This window comes from Anastrepha obliqua, chromosome 2 (genome assembly GCF_027943255.1).
Source record: "Anastrepha obliqua isolate idAnaObli1 chromosome 2, idAnaObli1_1.0, whole genome shotgun sequence".
Taxonomy (NCBI): Eukaryota; Metazoa; Arthropoda; class Insecta; order Diptera; family Tephritidae; genus Anastrepha; species Anastrepha obliqua.
This window is the reverse complement of record NC_072893.1, coordinates 126,637,601-126,656,374: the sequence shown is the minus strand read 5'-3', so window position 1 is coordinate 126,656,374 and position 18,774 is coordinate 126,637,601. Positions and strand designations below refer to the sequence as shown.

The window sequence follows — 18,774 nt, the reverse complement described above, 5'->3', positions numbered from 1 at the left end:
ATGCATACAAGCCATATGGACATATCAAATATACGAATCTATTCCGTACGCAAGCAAATGTAAGCTAATGTGCTTGAACTGCCAAGAATGATAGAAACAAGATTGCGTCCATCAGAGCGTACGTGACGTCACGTTTGCTGAGTTGTGCAGTATTGCTCTTCGCAATAAATTTAGTGCTTTTTTATACCGAAAATGCGAAAATTTTGAAGTTTCGTGTTTGTTTCTTTTTTTTAATTTAAAGCTACCAAAACTTTAAGTTAAAAAACAAACTATATTATTAAACAAAAAAAAGGTTAAAAAAGGTCACTCTGAGAAGATTTTAGAGCTAATGAAAATTGTTTTACTCTTATAAAATTTGATAATTTGAAAGTGCAAATTTAATTTTTGGCTCCATTTAAGGTTATGCGAAAATATTAAATGCCCCTCTCTCAACTCTTCTTCAGATTGAAAACCTTTTTACACATTTTAAAAAGCCTTTGAATTTATTGAATGCGAATTAAATCCATAGAGGTGTAATCGTTTCTTCCGGTCATCAATCCTTAGTGAGACATAGGACATTAAGAGTTATATTCATTGTAAAAAAAAACAAGAAAATACCAGAAAATACTAAAGAAACCATACTGACATTTTTACAAAAAGAGTGCCTTATCTAGTTACATAACTTCAAATATAGCAAAAAAGTCGTTCTCTTAACAAAAGAGTCTCGCTTAGCAAAAAAACAAAGAGCACAATCGGCCCCCGCGTTCGGCAACGTTCGACATCTGGCTCTGTCCTACTTGAGTGAGCATATATATGTATGTATATGCTCATATGTAGGTATATAAATTCACATACTTGTATTTGCATATGCCTTCTTCCTGTGTGCATGGTAATGAACCAGTTCTCTGTTGAGAATAGGACGATGATAGAAAAAGTAGGAAATGAAAGGGGGTGTTTCGAGTGTAAAGTGTCTTGAAAAAGGCAAATCGATGATTTTGCCTCTTAATGTTGTTGACTTATTAACGTCTGATGCACAATCGAAATTGAAAATATCTTTCATGAATTTGATAAATGTTTCGTCATTTTTCAGGTTGTGTAAATGTAACTTGACCTATTCCATTGCAATTCCATTTACCTCCTCCTCTATATCCATACAAAATATCTATCAAACAAATAAAATTAAAATTTTGTTTTGATAATTGCAACCATTCCATCAATATTTTCTTATGACGTTGTCACGTTAAACTATCGTCAGTAAACCGACTTTACAGACAACCTCTTTTTTTTTGCCCAATATAACATCTAATTTAATAGGAAGGTTTTTAAGTTAATAACATATATTTCAAGTATTAAACAAATTATTAATTTTTTCAAAGTTTTAGTATATTCTATTTGTGTACAGCTATTTATTTTAGTTTACTATTTACATTATAAAATTACTTTAAGTTTTAGTTATTTATTTTAATATTTACATTGTAAAATTAGGTTTGGTGTTAGACAAATTTACTTTTTAGTTTTAGTTATTTATATACATGAATTAGTTTAGTTATTAGAAAAGTTTACGTTTTAGTTTTTATGTACATAAATTAGTATAATATTTACATTCTAAAATTAGGTTTTGGTGTTAGAAAATGAACATGAATTAAAGTAATTTAACATAATAAAATTATAATAATAATAATAATAAAATTATTATAATAATTTTTATTTTGCTGTATATATTAGTATCGCCGTTTATATTGCTGTACCTATAAAGTATAAAAAAGATGTTATTAATACAAAATGCATCAATATTTTTGTTGGCGTTTTTAGCTTTTGGAAATAATTTCCGTTTCATTATATGTTCGAGCTTTAATAACAAAAATATTGATGCATTAATACAAAATGGAAAAGATTAAATTAGAGGTTTTATACATATTTCATGCACCAACCGTGCATATTTACATACAGTGTATGGAATGCAAAGTATGTATGTACATGCATAAGAATTTTACTTCGCAGTATATATGTACATACATATATTGCATATTTAATTCATATACACTACGCAGCGGACTATGGGAATATTAAAATAGACAGTTAAATAATTTTCTTTAGACATATTGAAAAGATTTGTTGCTCATAGCTATGAGAAACACATATGTATTTGAGATTAGGATCCCCGCACTGATCCTGTATGGGCAACAAATTGCTTTTCAACCCTTATTTCTCACAAAACACACTGCGCAGTGTATGTATGGATGCAAAAGCTATGACCACCGGCACTGGTCATGCTTTTGCACATTTTATAAGCGAAAAAGAATTTGTTTACGTTGAGCAAACTTACCAAAAGAAAAATGCCCGCTTTGTTTTCTTCTTTTAATTGAAATTGAATTGCTTTTGAATACGTTTTTCTGAAAATAAAAATACATTTTATTAGTTTAAATATATATACAATATAATTGGAAAATTTAATAAAAATTGTTCAACTTACCTTTTCGCTTGCAGATTTTCACCAAATTAAACGCGATTCTTTTTTTTATTTGACATTTGCAACTTGTTTTTTGCTGTCACTTTCGCACTCACTATACTTAAGTTTAATAAGTATTCACAAAAATTATGAGATAAATATATGTATAACCCATCAAAAATGACAACAGAATTAAATGTGATTGTGTGGGTATTATTGGAAAAAATTGAGTGAATGTGGTGGTAAAATTGGAAAAACTGGTGAACGTTGGTTTGCAGGGTCGTTCACTAGTGCGTATGTGTATTTGATTTCTTGTAAGAATGTGATGTGCTGTGACATGTGTATGTATGTACATAAGTCAAGGTTATTGGGCATACAAGCATATGTACATATGTAGGTATGAAAGGAAGATGATGTTCTTACGCTTGTGCATTATTGTTTTTCATATACAAATGTACAGACATAAGTACAATATGTAATTTGCTGTCGAATACATAAACTATATAGTGACATACAATATAAAATAAGTGTTGATTTATCTTAAACCGTTTTATTTTCTGAATGCAAATACTTCCTATTGACATGTACATACATACATATTATGTCCCTACAAGACAGTGCTGAGTACTTTCGCCAAAAATTCCACCACATTGACAAATATTTTATTAGTCTCTAATACAAATTGAAAATTGTCGAATGAGCAAAAAATTAAAAAAACGTACATATTTACATACAAAAACCAACTCTCAGTTGTCAATAGAATTACATGTATTCAAAATGTATTCAGGAAAGTGTGATTGAATTTGACAGTGGTCTCATAAAAATTATATTATAACCCAAAAAACATATTATATAATATTTTAAAACAATTAATTATATGTATTACATTTAAATCGCGAAATTTTTGCTTTAACGTAAAAACGAACTGTTTTCGTCAATTATTTTTTGAGCTCTATTTCTGGCAGCACGCCATTCCGACTATTAGTTGTTCCCAGGAATTGGCAATACTAAGAAGTATTGAAGGAATTTCTAAGCGCGCTTTCAAACAAAAAGCGCATCTAGTTATCCATAATTGTAAAAATTTTCGTCGTGGAAGCAGTGATGGTAAATGGTTTTTTGAAAAATCCCTACACAGCCCAAAAAAATTCCTTACTTTTCCCTACGCTGACAACAAATTTTCCCTACGAAATTCCCTACATTTTTTTCTCCTGTGTTTACACTATAATGAGGCAATTGAATTGTTTGCTTAAGATTTTCGGTACAGAGCTCCTGCAGTGCAATCAGTTCTTATTAGAATTAGATCCAGCAGCTTAACCACAAGCCGCTCGCTTTCCTCGTCGAAAAATCTCACCATGAGACACATATGCTTATTGAGTCCGATGTGTGTGCTCTCATCGACCATTATGGAAAATTTGTTTACTTTTAATTTTTTAACTAAATTGTCTTTTTTTTTCTTTTGCCAATTCATTTTTATTATGCTGGTGCACTTCTTTCTTCCGAGCTCAGAGTTTTTTATTATTTCAGAATCGGGCACGATTACCTTTAAGAGTGGGATTAAATGGTCCAACATTATGCTCAGCGAAGAACATGCTAAGTCTTATTTCAAAATTTCTGGAACCATTTGGTTTACTCGAGTTTTCTAAAAAAAGCTGTTTATTTTAGATGTCCTTTTAATTGCCTTCATATTTTTTGGGGCATTTTTGTTTCGGCGTGCTTCTGTAAATCAGACTTGCCACAGCTCAAAACTTTGTCGCACGCAGTGCATTTGCATTTGAATGGATCGTTAGCCACCACTTCAAACTAGCCACTTAAATTGTCGTCGTCAAGTCACTTCTTATTGAACTTTTGTTTCCGATACTTACATTGTTTTTCCTGGTGTTCCTCCGAAGAGTCAATCGAAGGGGAGGGCTAATTTCTGTAAAATATATGCATTTTAAATATAAAAAAAGCTAAAACTAAAATAATTGCAAACTTACTTCAAAGTGAAAAGCACCAGAAAACATGGGACAACTAACAATTTTCGCGCAAAGAAAAAATCGTGCTAGCGTTAACGAAGAAAAAAGGGCAATGTTGCCGTATTAACGCTTTTAAAAGTATGCTGTCATAAGGAAAAGAAGTCTGGCATGAAATCTTACTGCGGATTTTTATTTTAAATTAACTTTTTTAATTTTACCCCGCTGTTTTAAAATTTTTTCTGTCCTTCTTGAAAATTCCCTACATTTACAGAATTTAAAAAAATCTGTCCTTCTTTTCCCTACACCCACATTTTTCGACAAAAATCCCTACATGTAGGGAATTTTCCCTACATTTACCATCACTGCGTGGAAGGCGGTTGTGCTTATTGTGATACGAGTATTATTTAAAATATTGCCGCAGTGAAAAGTGGATTGTGAATAAATAGAGTGCAAATCAGGTATGTATATTCAAATTCTAACCAAATGTGATTTTATCGTGGTTTCATAAGCATTTTGGTAAAATAAGCATTTTCAACATGCACTGCCACTTCAGCAGTATTCTCCGTATATGCTTATGCTGCTACAACAAAAACAACAACAATGTGTGAAGTTGCAGTTTTGTGGCTGCTCTGAAGAAATTGTGATATTTTGTTCAAAATAGTAAAAATTGCGATAAAATAATATGTTCATAAAAAGTAAAAATAATAAATATAATAATATAAAAATAATAATGAAATAATAATATAGAAATAATAAAAATTTTCTTTTTTTCAGAAGATTATACATTAAATAAAAGCGGCAATTTGTCATCAATGAAAATACAACGTGAACTTTAAATAAGGTATTGTAAATTACTAACATAAACTTAAGTAGTTAAATACTAACTAACAAAAATTTTCTTTTTTTCTGATCATACACGAAATAAATTTGTCTACAATCAAAATTTAAGTTGCAACAACAAAAGTGCATTGACTGAATTACTGCAAACATTGAAGAAGGTTGGGGTTGAAGGAATACCTTTATCCGCTAAAACTCTTTTAGTTTTTTCAGTTTTTTTTTTAATCAAAAAATTTTTAATACTTGAAAGATGTAGATAAGGTTTATATAGACGTTGGAATTGATGGTGTGAAAGTATTTAAAAGTTCGAATCGGACATTATGGCCAATTTTAGGTTCTGTTGTAGGTGTTCCTTATAAATTTGAAAATTATTATACACAATAGATGTAACCAAAAAAAAATATATTAATAGAAAAACTTTAAATCTGTAAATATGTAAAATCTTTAAATCTGTAAATATGTAAAATCTCTAAATCTGTAAATATGTAAATGAAAATTCTTAGTTTGTAAACAAGAAATGAAAAAAATATATATTATTAGAATAAATTTAAATATGTAAATATATAATATAAAATTTTAAAATACTTAGTTTGTGTAAATGAATATAATAATATAAATGTAATTTCATTTTCGTCGTTTAATTTTGAATGGGGAGTTTGGGCGATTTGTGCTGATATGTTTGTGATGACAACAATGAGGAGTTTAGGCCATTTGTGCTGATGAGTTTGTGATGACAACAATGAGGAGTTTAGTATGCCTTTAGAGCAGGGCAGATATATTTTTCAGTTATAAGAAATTGCTATTGGTAAAAGAGAGATAGAATATCACACCGACAAGGGGAAACTGTCAGAACTTTCCAACGGCTAGAACAAAAATGTGTAGTTGGATGAGGATAGTGATGATGATAATATGAGTGCTTATATGATAGTCAGCTGTCTTGTAGGGGTATATTGTCATATACCATCATTTATGTACATATAGAGTATGAATGTATGTAATAAAGAACTTCATGAATTACTTTCAGAATTTATTAAAACTTATTCGTGTCGCGCGCATACATATCTACGTAGACATCCCAAACCTTTTGTTCACAACGCAGGCGCAGAAATAAACGCTCTGCGTATTTATCTTCCCCACGTAGGTAGGTAGGTAGGTAGGGTGGTTGTCGTAAGACACACTTAGACCTTCGGCAGGTCCATTGTGATACCACTGGAGCTTATCCTTACTCTACGTGTTCCTTTTCAAACCATCCGGTTGCTTTAATAAACGAGCAGAGCTTCGTTAGTTTTAGATGGGCTATATCCGCTACATCGGTTAGAAATGCTGTATCGAGAGTGCGCAGCCTTCTCATAGCTAGGCTTTCACACTCACATAAGAGCTGTCTGACTGTTTCCTCTTCTTCTGTATTAAGACAGCTTCTACAGAAATCGAAGTAAGGGAGTCCTAACCTTCTAGCGTGGCTGCCTATTAAACAATGACCAGTTAAAACACCTATCATTTTTCTTATAGATTCTCTGTTGAATCTTAGCAAGATCTTCGATCGACCGCTGTTCCAGTTCGGCAATGTCTGTCTGCTTAGTTCGCATGTTGTGAGGTTTTGCCAGATTGTATTTACCTTTTTGATGATTTCCCTGTCTATAAGTAATTTACAAGTGGCTATGGGCATGGGTATCAGCGCCTTATCCGGTTCGAGATCTAGCTTTGTACCGGTTCTTGCAAGTTCATCCGCCTTGCAGTTTCCTGCGATGTTCCTGTGGCCTGGTACCCAGATAAGGTGCACCTTGTAGCGCTTAGATACGTCATCTAGTAGTTTCAAACATTCTAGAACTATTTTTGACGAGTGTGTTTTTGATTCCTCCCCACGTGACTCGCCATCAATTCTCGGAGCAAATTTTTTTTTTCGTTTTTAAATTTTTTTATTGTTTTAATGTAATCGTAAAAAAATTGTAATAAATTTTATGTATCCGCTTATCATTTCAAAAGTAACAAAATGGTAAAAAAATAAGCAGTCGAAGAAATAAACGCACCGCCTATTTTTCCTCGCCACATGTTAGACTCGATTTCAATTCCCGGTGCAAACTTTTTTTTATTAATTTTTTTTTTAATTCGTTTTTTTTTTTTATGTAATTGAAAAAAAAATTATGTAATAAATTTTACGTATTCGCTTATTATTTCAAAAATACGAAAATAGTAAAAATTTAATTGGTTTAATGTCGAGGTGAGAAATGTGTTCTGTGTTGAGGTGAAAGATGTGTGGTGTTTCTAATTTTTGTGTGGGGAAAAATCAGTGAGGTGTCTATAAACTCGGTGTGATAAATTTCCTTACTTCAAATCTTTCAAATCTCAATTGTATTAAAAAAAGCTCACAGTAACATTTGCACCTTCTCATTGCATTAACATGCTCTGGTGGTACTGTGTACTAAGTAGGGTATTGAGTAGTAAAGTTCTCTCTTGACGGACAAAACTAACACTTTATAAGACTCTCGTCATGCTTGTCCTAACGTATGACGCAGAAGCTTGGAAGATTACAATATCCGATGAGGCATCCCTTGGAGTGTTGGAGAGAAAGATTCTGTGGAAGATTTTTGCACCTTTGCACATTGGTGACGGCGTGTGCCGTGGCGCCAACTGGCGCCGGTTAGCACGGGGAAGAAACGACTGGCACGCTTTGTTAAACTCGACCAAAATCGCGCAAGCGGTTTTCGCGCCAATCAAGAAGAACAAGAAATTTCAAACGCAATGTAAATATATATTAGAACCTACTTTGATATTTGTAGCCGACGGATTATTACTCACTGCATCTGTCCACGCCAAAACGCAAAGTTGCTCACAAAAGCCACATAAACTTTCGCTCAGACAACCCATCTCACGCGATCTTGTCATCAGGGCTTTTATGGTGATTTTTTTCTCGTAGAGACCTGTCTACTGTCTACTCAGTCAAAATTATTACCATTGACAGCTGTGATTATATGTTGGTTTTCAAGGTTAACATTGCCATTGTTAATGAACTCTGCCACATTTTCCAAATTATATCTGTCAACAATGACAGCGTGTTGGGCGCGCATGCACGTACATAAATAAATAAAATAAAAAAAGTAAGAAACAAAAAACAAACGCCCCAAGGTTTTTGGAACGGTGACCGTTATGCCGGTATATGTAAATATGTATATAGAAAAAAGTATTTTCTGTGACATATATTCCAGTGTTGCCGGGGAGCAGTCTGCTATTGCCTGGTAAAGTTATTAAAAGGTCTTTCACAATGGGTCCGTTGCGTTCGTTTCGGCAAAGCATTTGACTGATGTGACTTGTACAACGTATCGTGGTGCCACATTGAAAGTATTGCCGCATATAAACCAAAACAAAGCGTGATCAGACGTGGTTTCAATAGCAAAAAGGCTTTAAACTGCTTTTAAGAGCTATGCTGCGCAGATAAGCTTTGACAACCCATATCTTAAAATCTATACGTTTCCCACAAAAGAGATATTTTTCCCATTCTCAGAACACCTACGTTAATCGATGTACGAATTTGGATATTACCTGTGCCATATCGTCCCAAAGCCTAATGAATTTGTTTTGGTTGGGTCCTCCAACTTTTTAATCTGCACCTCAGAAAGTATTTGACTGACATTGGATTTGAATTAGTCCAGTTTCACAAGTTCTTCCTTAAGATGGGCCAAAAATTCATTTGAATGAGGTAGTAGGTAGGTAGGTGAAATGGTTGAAATGCCAGCCTGGCACTCCTGAAGTAGCAGTAAAGCACCGTTTTGAGCCAGCCAGAGCTGTTGATGTAATGGGATTTAGTTTGGCGTAATGTCCCGGGCTGTCGAAGAAAGAAACACCCAGTGACCTTAATCGTCTAGCTGCCAAACCCGGAAATTTACAGAGAAAGTTCTCAACAGTCTCCTTCTCTGAAAGGTCCCCAATGGGGGTTAAATGGTAACCCTAGCTGTTCCGCGTGTGTGCCGATCGTCCAGTGACCGGTAAACTCAGCTACGAGTTTAGAAATCGAATGGCGAGGAGTTTAAAGGACTTTCTGAGTCCTCCGTATGTTGTACTGGGGCCAAAGTGTTTTCGAAATAGCACATGAAGAAATAATTTGTGCAGTTCCCCTTTAACAACTGTCAGGGAGATGCCGATGGCAGGGTAGGTGGTCTCTGAGGCCAATTCAGTCCACTTCCTGGAAAGCTCATCAGCAATTTCGTTTCCTTCTAGGTCCTATGTCCTGGAACCCAGATCAGAGAAATGTTACCTGCACACCCAAAACATTTCATCTCCTCCTTACAGGAGTTTACTAGTTTCGGTAGTTTAAAGGAGATAGATAAATTGGCTGATTTAGAGAAAATCCCTGCTCCGACTCCCGATTCCTTCTTGGAACCGTCAGACAGAGGTGCAAGTTTCGGTGCAGATTTTCCCCTCGATCCAATCCTGCCTATTTGGAAAGATTGCCCTAGCACGACCTTCAAATTATAGTTTGCAAATAGAGAGATCTGTTCGAAGTTCGGAGAAAAACGGTGTTAACTGCCCGAAAATGAAATGTCTCTTGAGAGACTGTCTCCAGAGACCAACCTCCTTTAACCTGATTGCATTTTGAGCTGCGATGGAAATAACGTAAAAGTCGATGGGAAGTAAGTGCAAAAGGACATTCAGGACAGCACTGGGCAAGTTTTGCAAGCTCCGGAGATGCCAATGCATGCAGTCCTTTGCACCCTCCAGCTTCCCACCAAACCAGGGATTCATAGCTTAAAATTGGCAAAACCACTGCGTTGTACATCCACAGCACGACCTGTGGCACATTGAGTTTCAATGTGTAGCTTTCAATGGAGTTTGGAGTCAAGTATCATTCCAAGATACCTAAAGTCCGATGAAAGCGAGGGAACGTGGCCCGGCGACAGAGTACAGCTAGTGACTTCTCCAAAATCCCAGCCATAACTGAGGGAAACGGTCCCGATACCATCAGGACCAAGTCATCGGCGCATGTTACTACCTTAACCCCAACCTTATTTAGCATTATCAGAACTTCGTCAATAGCAACTAGCCAAAGTAGGGGCGAAAGGACATCACCCTGCGGCATCCTCCTGTAAACGAATCTAGTGACTATAGCCCCTCTTGCGACCGCATTAACTTCCCTGCCGCTAAGCAGGGACGAGATCCAGAGGCAGATTGGTCTTTCCACCTCTAGTCTATCTAACACACTGACAATTGGCTCTGCCCTGATGTTATTAAAAGCTCCCTCTATATCTATTAAAGCCGCCAAAGTGAATTGTTTGCCTTCCAGAGGTTTTTCCACAGTCCCTACCATCTTGTGTAAGGCTGATTCCGTGGATTTCCTTTTCAGGTAAGCATGTTGCGCTGCAGATAATTTGGATTCCATGTGCTGAATGAGACTATCCTTTCTAGAGTCTTTGCGAACGCGCAAACGACCTTATCATAGAAAATGATTTTTCATGCCAATAGTCCATAAAATATTAAGGACAAAAAAGTTTAACTTGTTTTATTTAATTTTTGAATGTGAAGGCAGTACAATGTTTTTGAATGCTTTAAATTTTATATTCGATATTTTCGTTATCGCTTTCATTCATTGCTTTCATCGTCATTAGATGTTTCCAACTGTTTTGATGGTTTAACATACTCAGATGTCAGATATATAGATTTAGGTTTTTCAATGTCAATGTCATTCAGTGGAACATAGCCTACGAAATCAAGAGTTGAATCCAAAGAACTGTCATTTTTTGTTGTTCTGAAGCCATTTTGAAGCTATATAACGCTCAACGCGTGAATGTCAGATGGTTGGGTAAGTTTTTTTTCCATTTCCAGTTTCAACCAATTTTTTTCAATCCAACTCAGTATTCCTTATATTCTTTTTTACAGTTTCACGATATTTTTAACATTACTCCGCATTTGATAATTTTGTCCTTTTATCGTTATTAATTGCTTTCTTTATATTTTTTGGCACTCTTAGTAGCCGATAAGGCATATGCAGATTTTCGCCTACTAACTTGCAAATTCTATATATTTTGAAAAATGAAAGAAACAAATGTAAAAATATTTTTCATTCCTAATTTAATTGACTGAAGAAATAAAGCCAAAGCAAACAACAAAAATGAGAGTTGGAGACCAAATTTAAATTTGAGAACGTGAAAAATGCTAAAAATGGCTCTCGGCGGTTCTACTTTAAGGCCCGATTATGCATACTTTGCATAACTTCATAAAACTTAAAGTTGATTATGCTTCGCATATAATCATATTTGTAAAGAAATCAGTATTTATTATGCTTCACTGTCACTTAGGTTAGGTTATGTTGAAGCGGTAGCCCTGTGGAACACACTCAGGCTCATAGCCCATTGTGATGCCGCGTGGGGAGTTTGTCCCTTAACAAAGCATACTTTTTCGCGCAAATTTATAATTCCAAAGTAAGCTTCGCTACCAGGAATCGCAAGTGTATAGGTAATCTAGGTTTTTTAAAAAGTGGTATTGTTGTATATTAATATTACTGATGGAAACAAATAAATACAAAATAAGGCCACAAATAAAAAATAATTACTTAACGAAATAAATGTTCGTATCTTCTAATTTTAAAAATCACAGCCTGACATTTGCAATTAAACGCACCCCATATACAAAAAACAAAAACACAACAAAAAACAGAAGCTGCATCAATAGTGCCGCTCACACTGCTGTTTTATGAATTGCAAATTGACTGATAGTGTAGCAACTCTGTGCATAAATTATATTAAACAATTTTTAATACCTAAAATTCTAAGTGAATTGAAAAATAAAAAGGTGGTGAGATATACCATACATTAGGGCATACAAGTAGCCACAGTAGTGACGGCACTTTAGACCTGGCACACTCTGAGCACAGCAACATACTTCCGCATATTTTAACATTTAAAAACCAAAATAATAAACTAATGGTGTAAACCACTTCAACTTACCTTGGACATCTCGAAAATCTCCCAGGTACCAGGGGAAGTTTCTTTGATCTCGTACGGTATGCTGATGACCGTTCGGTAAAACCGTTCAGACATTAAATTCATGACTTGTGTTTGAAAATAAATGGCTGCTTCTCTTCAATTTATCACTCATTAACTGATAGAAACTTTAATCTCGCGCCTACTAGCTCAACAGCCACCTTAAACACGAAGCTCGAGCTGGAGCTGGACATACTCGTATGTATATATTGACGATATACCAAATTTTTGAGCTAGATTTGACATTTTGGTCTCTTTCTTATTCTATAAAATTGCCACTGTAACCAAAGAACCAGATTCGAAATAAAGTACTCAAAATGCTAACCACAGCTTTGTTGAGTAATCAAGCGGTGTCCAATTAGGCTGCCACCAGGACTTGTTGGGAACGGTGAGCAATCGCACTTAGGATATCCACGAGGAGTTTTCTGATGTCGCCAAACGTTTAAAATATAACTCCTAAAAGGTATTTATACAAATGTTTCAAATTGATTTGCATTTTTTGCGAAAGATCTTTATAAAGAAATGTTGTTTATTTTGCTTTATTTTGCTGCTTTTGGTAATATTTGCGCAGTTGCATTACAATCAAACAACAAGCGGTCGTCAATCTCATTTTGCTGAAAAAGTAAACAACGCTGCAAGTATAAAAATTCGGCAGGTTCTAATTTCAAGCACAGTCGATCCTTAGCTGCGATTAAGTACGTGTTCCAGCGGATCTAATTCTGAACCATCAAAAGAGTTGTAAAGGAAACAAGGATGCGCTTTCTACTGTTTTTGGCATTTTTCGCTTTTGTGTCGTTGTCCTTTAACCAGGCAAACGGCGATGTAACTAATACTACTGAAGTTACTACTTCTACGACATCAACAACAGCAGCTCCGACAACAACGGAAGCTCCGACAACAACAGCAGCTCCGACCACAACAGCAGCTACGACAACAACAGCAGCTACGACAACAACAGCAGCTACGACAACAACGGCAGCTCCGACCACAACAGCAGCTACGACAGCAACAGCAGCTCCGACAACAACAGCAGCTACGACAACAACGGCAGCTACGACCACAACGGCAGCTCCGACCACAACAGCAGCTACGACAACAACAGCAGCTCCGACAACAACAGCAGCTACGACAACAACGGCAGCTCCGACCACAACAGCAGCTACGACAGCAACTGCAGCTCCGACAACAACAGCAGCTACGACAACAACAGCAGCTCCGACCACAACAGCAGCTCCGACCACAACAGCAGCTACGACAACAACAGCAGCTCCGACAACAACAGCAGCTACGACAACAACGGCAGCTCCGACAACAACGGCAGCTACGACCACAACGGCAGCTCCGACGACAACAGCAGCTACGACAACAACAGCAGCTCCGACAACAACAGCAGCTACGACAACAACGGCAGCTCCGACCACAACAGCAGCTCCGACAACAACAGCAGCTCCGACAACAACGGCAGCTCCGACAACAACAGCAGCTCCGACAACAACAGTAGCATCAGCTTTGGCAGCAAAGCCAGCGGAAGTAGCCCCAGCAAAAACAACTTCGTCAAAGCTTAAGACAGATGATAATAATCGTCTGAGTGGTCGACACCATCGAATCCATAGAACAAAGTTCGTTCAAACCCGTAAAGCTTTCGGTCCAGACCATAGGGGTATGGGACCAAGAGGAGATCACGGCGTTATGCGAGGACCACATGGTTGCTAAGCACAGTGTCAACAACAATGAAGAATCAACGACAACAACAACAATATCAACAATAGAGTCAAACAAAGCAGAGCAACCCACAACAGATCCACCCACCACAGCATTAATCAGGACAGATCCATCCAAAACAGCATCAACGACAACTGCGTAAATAAACACACCTACACAATTACAACAGCATTGACATTAATAACGCATCTTAATGACCCAATTTGTGCTATCGTCAACCGCTAGATCACATCGAAAACCGATTTTTATGTGAAGTTGGGTTTATTTGTTGGAATAATGTACGTCGTCGTGGTGACCTATTTGGATGAATTATTGCATATTGATAAACTGAACTAAAATATTTTACCTTAATTATATAACACAGCATAATTAAAATGAAATTCTATTCAAAATAATTGTATTTGACTTCACCAATACGCTTTATAATTTCCTATTTACTTTTCTTTCTGTTAATCGTTCGAGTAGCTCCACAGTTTTAAAGCCATTGCAGTTGATTGAATTGTTTCGAATGTGAGCTGGAAGTAAAACAAATTGACAAGTGTTTCCGTAACGGTTTAAAGGCAAAAGAAACGATCCAAATAATGAATGAGATTTGATGACACATCGCTCTTTGGTTGAAGCGTTGCTCAGAGAACGTTAATGATAGAGAATTCTCACGAGCTACAAATAGTGTGAATTGTCAAAAATGAAGTGAAACCGCGAGCACTTTTTCACCTCGCTCAACTCGACAGCGGGGAACTGCTTAACAGAGCTGATTACAGGGAATTATGTACAAGCAGAGAATGTTAACGCAATGAGAAGGTGCAAATGTTACTGTGAGCTTTTTTTAGTACAATTGAGATTTGAAAGATTTGTAATAAGGTAATTTAGCACACCGAGTTTATAGACACCTCACTGACTTTTGCCCACACAAAAATTAGAAACACCACACATCTTTCACCTCAACACACAACACATTTCTCACCTCGACATTAAACCAATTAAATTAAAAAAAAAAAAAATTAATAAAAAAAAGTTTGCGACGGGAATTGAAATCGAGTCTAACATGTGGCGAGGAAAAATAGGCGGTGAGTTTATTTCTTCGACTGCTTATTTTTTACCATTTTGTTGAATTGAATTTGAATTTGAAAAGGTCGAGCCAAGGAGCACCAGGAGATTTGGTGGCTCCTAAAACACTCAGGCTAAAAAGCCCATTGTATTTAAAGCTCTGGAAAGGGGGTAGATAGTCAAGGAGGGAGGGAGAAAAGTATCAGAGAAAGAGATAGGAAAGAATAGAGACAGAGATAGAGATAGTTAGTCCTGTGAGAATTTTCCAGATTCTTTGGCGAATCTGTAAATATCCTCCAGTTTTAGAGAACGAATAGCACTCATTCCCATGACATCTGAACCCAATACCCGTAGTCGCGCTCTAGCAAAGGCAGGACACTCACAGAGAAAGTGCTCAGTGCTATCCGCCTCCTCCAAGCAGGACAGGCATACCGGGTCCTCGATGATTCCAATGGTGGTCATATGCTGACCCCATGGGTTGTGTCCCGTAATGATGCCGACCATCAACCGAATGTCTTTCCTTCTAAGTTTTAGTAGAAAGTTTGACAGTTTTCTGTTCGGACTTGTCACAAAACACTTTGCAGTTCTGCAGCGTTCTAGACCGGACCATCGCTCTTTATGTAGATTGCCTACATAATCGTTGATCCAATTCTTGATTCCTGCGGGACTGATTCCGATTATTGGCTCTGGCCCCTGTGGGGGCACCGCTGATCCACGGTTGGCCAATTCGTCGGCGATTTCGTTTCCTTGAACACCGGAGTGTCCTGGAACCCATATAAGTACAAGCCTGTTTTGTCTTGCGACAGAATTAAGCTTCTTCTTACATTCTTGAACAATCTTTGAGGTTTGCTTCGCGTTCTCCAGGGCCTTCAATGCAGCCTGACTGTCACTGAAGACTCCAATCTGTTTCCCGCTCCATCTCCTCTCGATTATCCATTCGGCTACTTTTAGGATGGCAAAAACTTCTGTTTGAAAAACAGTTGCCATTCCCCCATTCCCCCCGCTCCATCTCCTCTCGATTATCCATTCGGCTACTTTTAGGATGGCAAAAACTTCTGTTTGAAAAACAGTTGCCATTCCCCCCATAGCATAGTGATACTTATAACTATCGTCTAAGTACCATCCGGCTCCAGACCCTATTTCAGTCTTGGACTCATCGGTAAAGAAAATATCCGTCAAACCTCCCTGCATGCATTCTGGATTGCTCCATTGCTCACGCAATGGAAATCTGACATCAAATTTCCTTCCGAATGAAACTGTGGGTATCAGGTCATCTTTAGGTGCCAAAAACAGTGGATACTGCTCCGACAGCAACTTAAAGATTTCTCTGTGTCCCGTAGTTCCATCTTCGTGCCAGAAACCATATTTATGGAGTCTACACATTGCTTTTATTGCTTCCTGTTGTATCTTAAGATCCAGGGGGAGCAAATTAAGCATAGCATTTAGGGCATCACCAGAGGTTGTACTCATGGCACCCGTGATGCATAAACATACACTTCTTTGCAGCCTGTATAGTTCCCGGATTGTGGACTTAACCATGCTCCGTCGCCACCAGACCACAGAAGCGTAAGTGATGATTGGTCTGATAAGTGCCGTGTATATCCATAGGACCACAGCAGGTTTCAGGCCCCAAGTTTTGCCAAAGGCTCTACGGCATTGCTGAAAAATCTTCAATGCACGATTCACCTTCAGTGAAACGTGTGTCTCCCAGGTCAGCTTCTTATCCAAGATTACTCCTAGATATTTAACTTCGTTGGAGAGACCAAGTGTCACACCTTTCAGTGTTGGAAGACTGAGTCCATCCAATTTCCATTACCATTTTGTTACTTTTGAAATGATAAGCGGATACATAAAATTTATTACAAATTTTTTTACGATTACATTAAAAAAAAAATTTAAAAACGAAAAAAAAAAATTTGCGCCGAGAATTGATGGCGAGTCACGTGGGGAGGATAAATACGCAGAGCGTTTATTTCTGCGCCTGCGTTGTGAACAAAAGCTTTGTGATGTCTACGTTAGAGCTGGGAAAACCATCGATGGCACCATCGATATTATCGATGGAACCGATGGAGTGCGATAAATCGATGGAAATTTTTCGATGTCGATATATCGAATTTCTTTTTGGTTCCAACACGTGTGTAAGTAAATTGCAATATATAGTAAGATTTTGTTATTATTAATTTTTTCTGCCTTTCTTTACATAGAGGTCTACTTTTATTCTATTAGAGTACCCTGGCAGTTCCTCTGGTAAAATGGACAAGTTTTTGACCTCATCCCGTAAGCATTTTAAAAAGAAACAATTACAGGACAATTTTTAAGAATTTTTTTTTTTTTTAGAAAAAGATCATGATACCTCTCCAACATCATCAAATGAACCATCTTGTTCAAAATCTGAACCGGAGCCTAAGCGCAAAAAGTGTATTTCCGCAGTGTGGACACATTTTGACAAATTGCAAACCAAACAACTTGCAAAATGTCATTATTGTGGCAAAGAATATAAGACAAGCGGAAACACGTCCAACTTGTTAGAGCACTTAAAACGGGCCCACCCTCTTGCCCAGCAAGTTAATAACGAAACTACGTCTTCTCAGTTAGAGCGATATTTTACACGGACAGACGTTTACGGTCCAACATCTTCCAAAAAGGAAGCAATTGACAAAGCCATTACTGCAATGGTCGCAACGGATTTGCAACCATTTAGCGTTGTCGAAGATATTGGACTTAGAAACTTGATGAGGGTGGTGGACCCTAGATACGTCATGCCCTGTCGAAAAACTCTGCGGGACACGCATATTAAAAATATGAACGAGAGTATGACGGAGAAATTGAAGGGCATTCTTGACTCCGTTGACTCGTGCGCTATCACAACAGATGCATGGACATCTCGTGCAAATGTTAGTTATCTAACTGTAACGTGTCACTTTATTTTAAATTTCGAGCTTAAGACGGCAGTGCTATCTACAAAGCCACTAATGGATGAGACAAACCATTCAAGTCTAAATATTGCCAACACATTGCGTGAAATATGCGATGAGTGGAAAGTGTTCGACAAACTGCACACCATTGTGACCGACAACGCAGCATCTATGATTAAAGCGTGCGAATTATTGAAAAAGAAACACTTACCGTGTTTTGCGCACACTCTTAATCTTGTTGTGCAAGATGCTTTAAATCTGGAAAATGTGCAAAACGTTTTAAAAATCACAAAAAGAATAGTGTCCTATTTTAAGAGTAGCGCTATTGCTTATGCAAAGTTCAAAGATGCCCAAGGCACCGAAAATCCTTGCTCTCTATTGCAAGAGGTCCCTACTCGCTGGAACAGCGCATTACAAATGATTCAGAGAGTGTTGCGGACAAGAGAGCTCCTAACTGGCACCCTTTTAAGATGCCATAATGCTCCGATTCCACTGTCAGAGGATCAATTTCGGGTTTTGAAGGACCTGTGCTCGCTTTTGGAACCGTTCGAAAAAGCCACAAAACATGCGTCTGCTGCAAAGGGCGTTACAATTTCATTAATTGCTCCTGCAATTTTCGCCTTATCGCAAAGTTTGGAAGAGCTCCATGAGCAGATGTTAACACCTGTAGGGAGAGAAACTTGCGAGTTTTTACAGAGCAACGTAAAAAAAAGGCTCTTCTCATATGAGAATAGATCAGCACCACGCCTTGGAACTCTTCTTGACCCACGCTTCAAAAAGGAGGGTTCCCAAAATCCGTCAAATGCCCAGCAGGCCATGTTGATGTTGGAGGGAGAGGTTCATAATATAATACAGGACGTGAGATCTAAAAATTCCACAGAGGAACTGCCAAGGAATGA

General features: G+C 37.2%; 1 protein-coding gene across 1 annotated transcript; it reads left to right on the top strand.

The window, feature by feature from the left end:
* The first annotated feature begins 16,966 nt into the window (after window positions 1-16,966).
* LOC129238413 (E3 SUMO-protein ligase ZBED1-like) lies at window positions 16,967-18,774 on the top strand. The gene is made up of 4 exons (XM_054873437.1): window positions 16,967-17,098; window positions 17,165-17,237; window positions 17,298-18,699; window positions 18,756-18,774. The coding sequence occupies exons 1-4, from the start codon at window positions 16,967-16,969 to the stop codon at window positions 18,772-18,774; spliced, it is 1,626 nt and encodes a 541-aa protein (XP_054729412.1).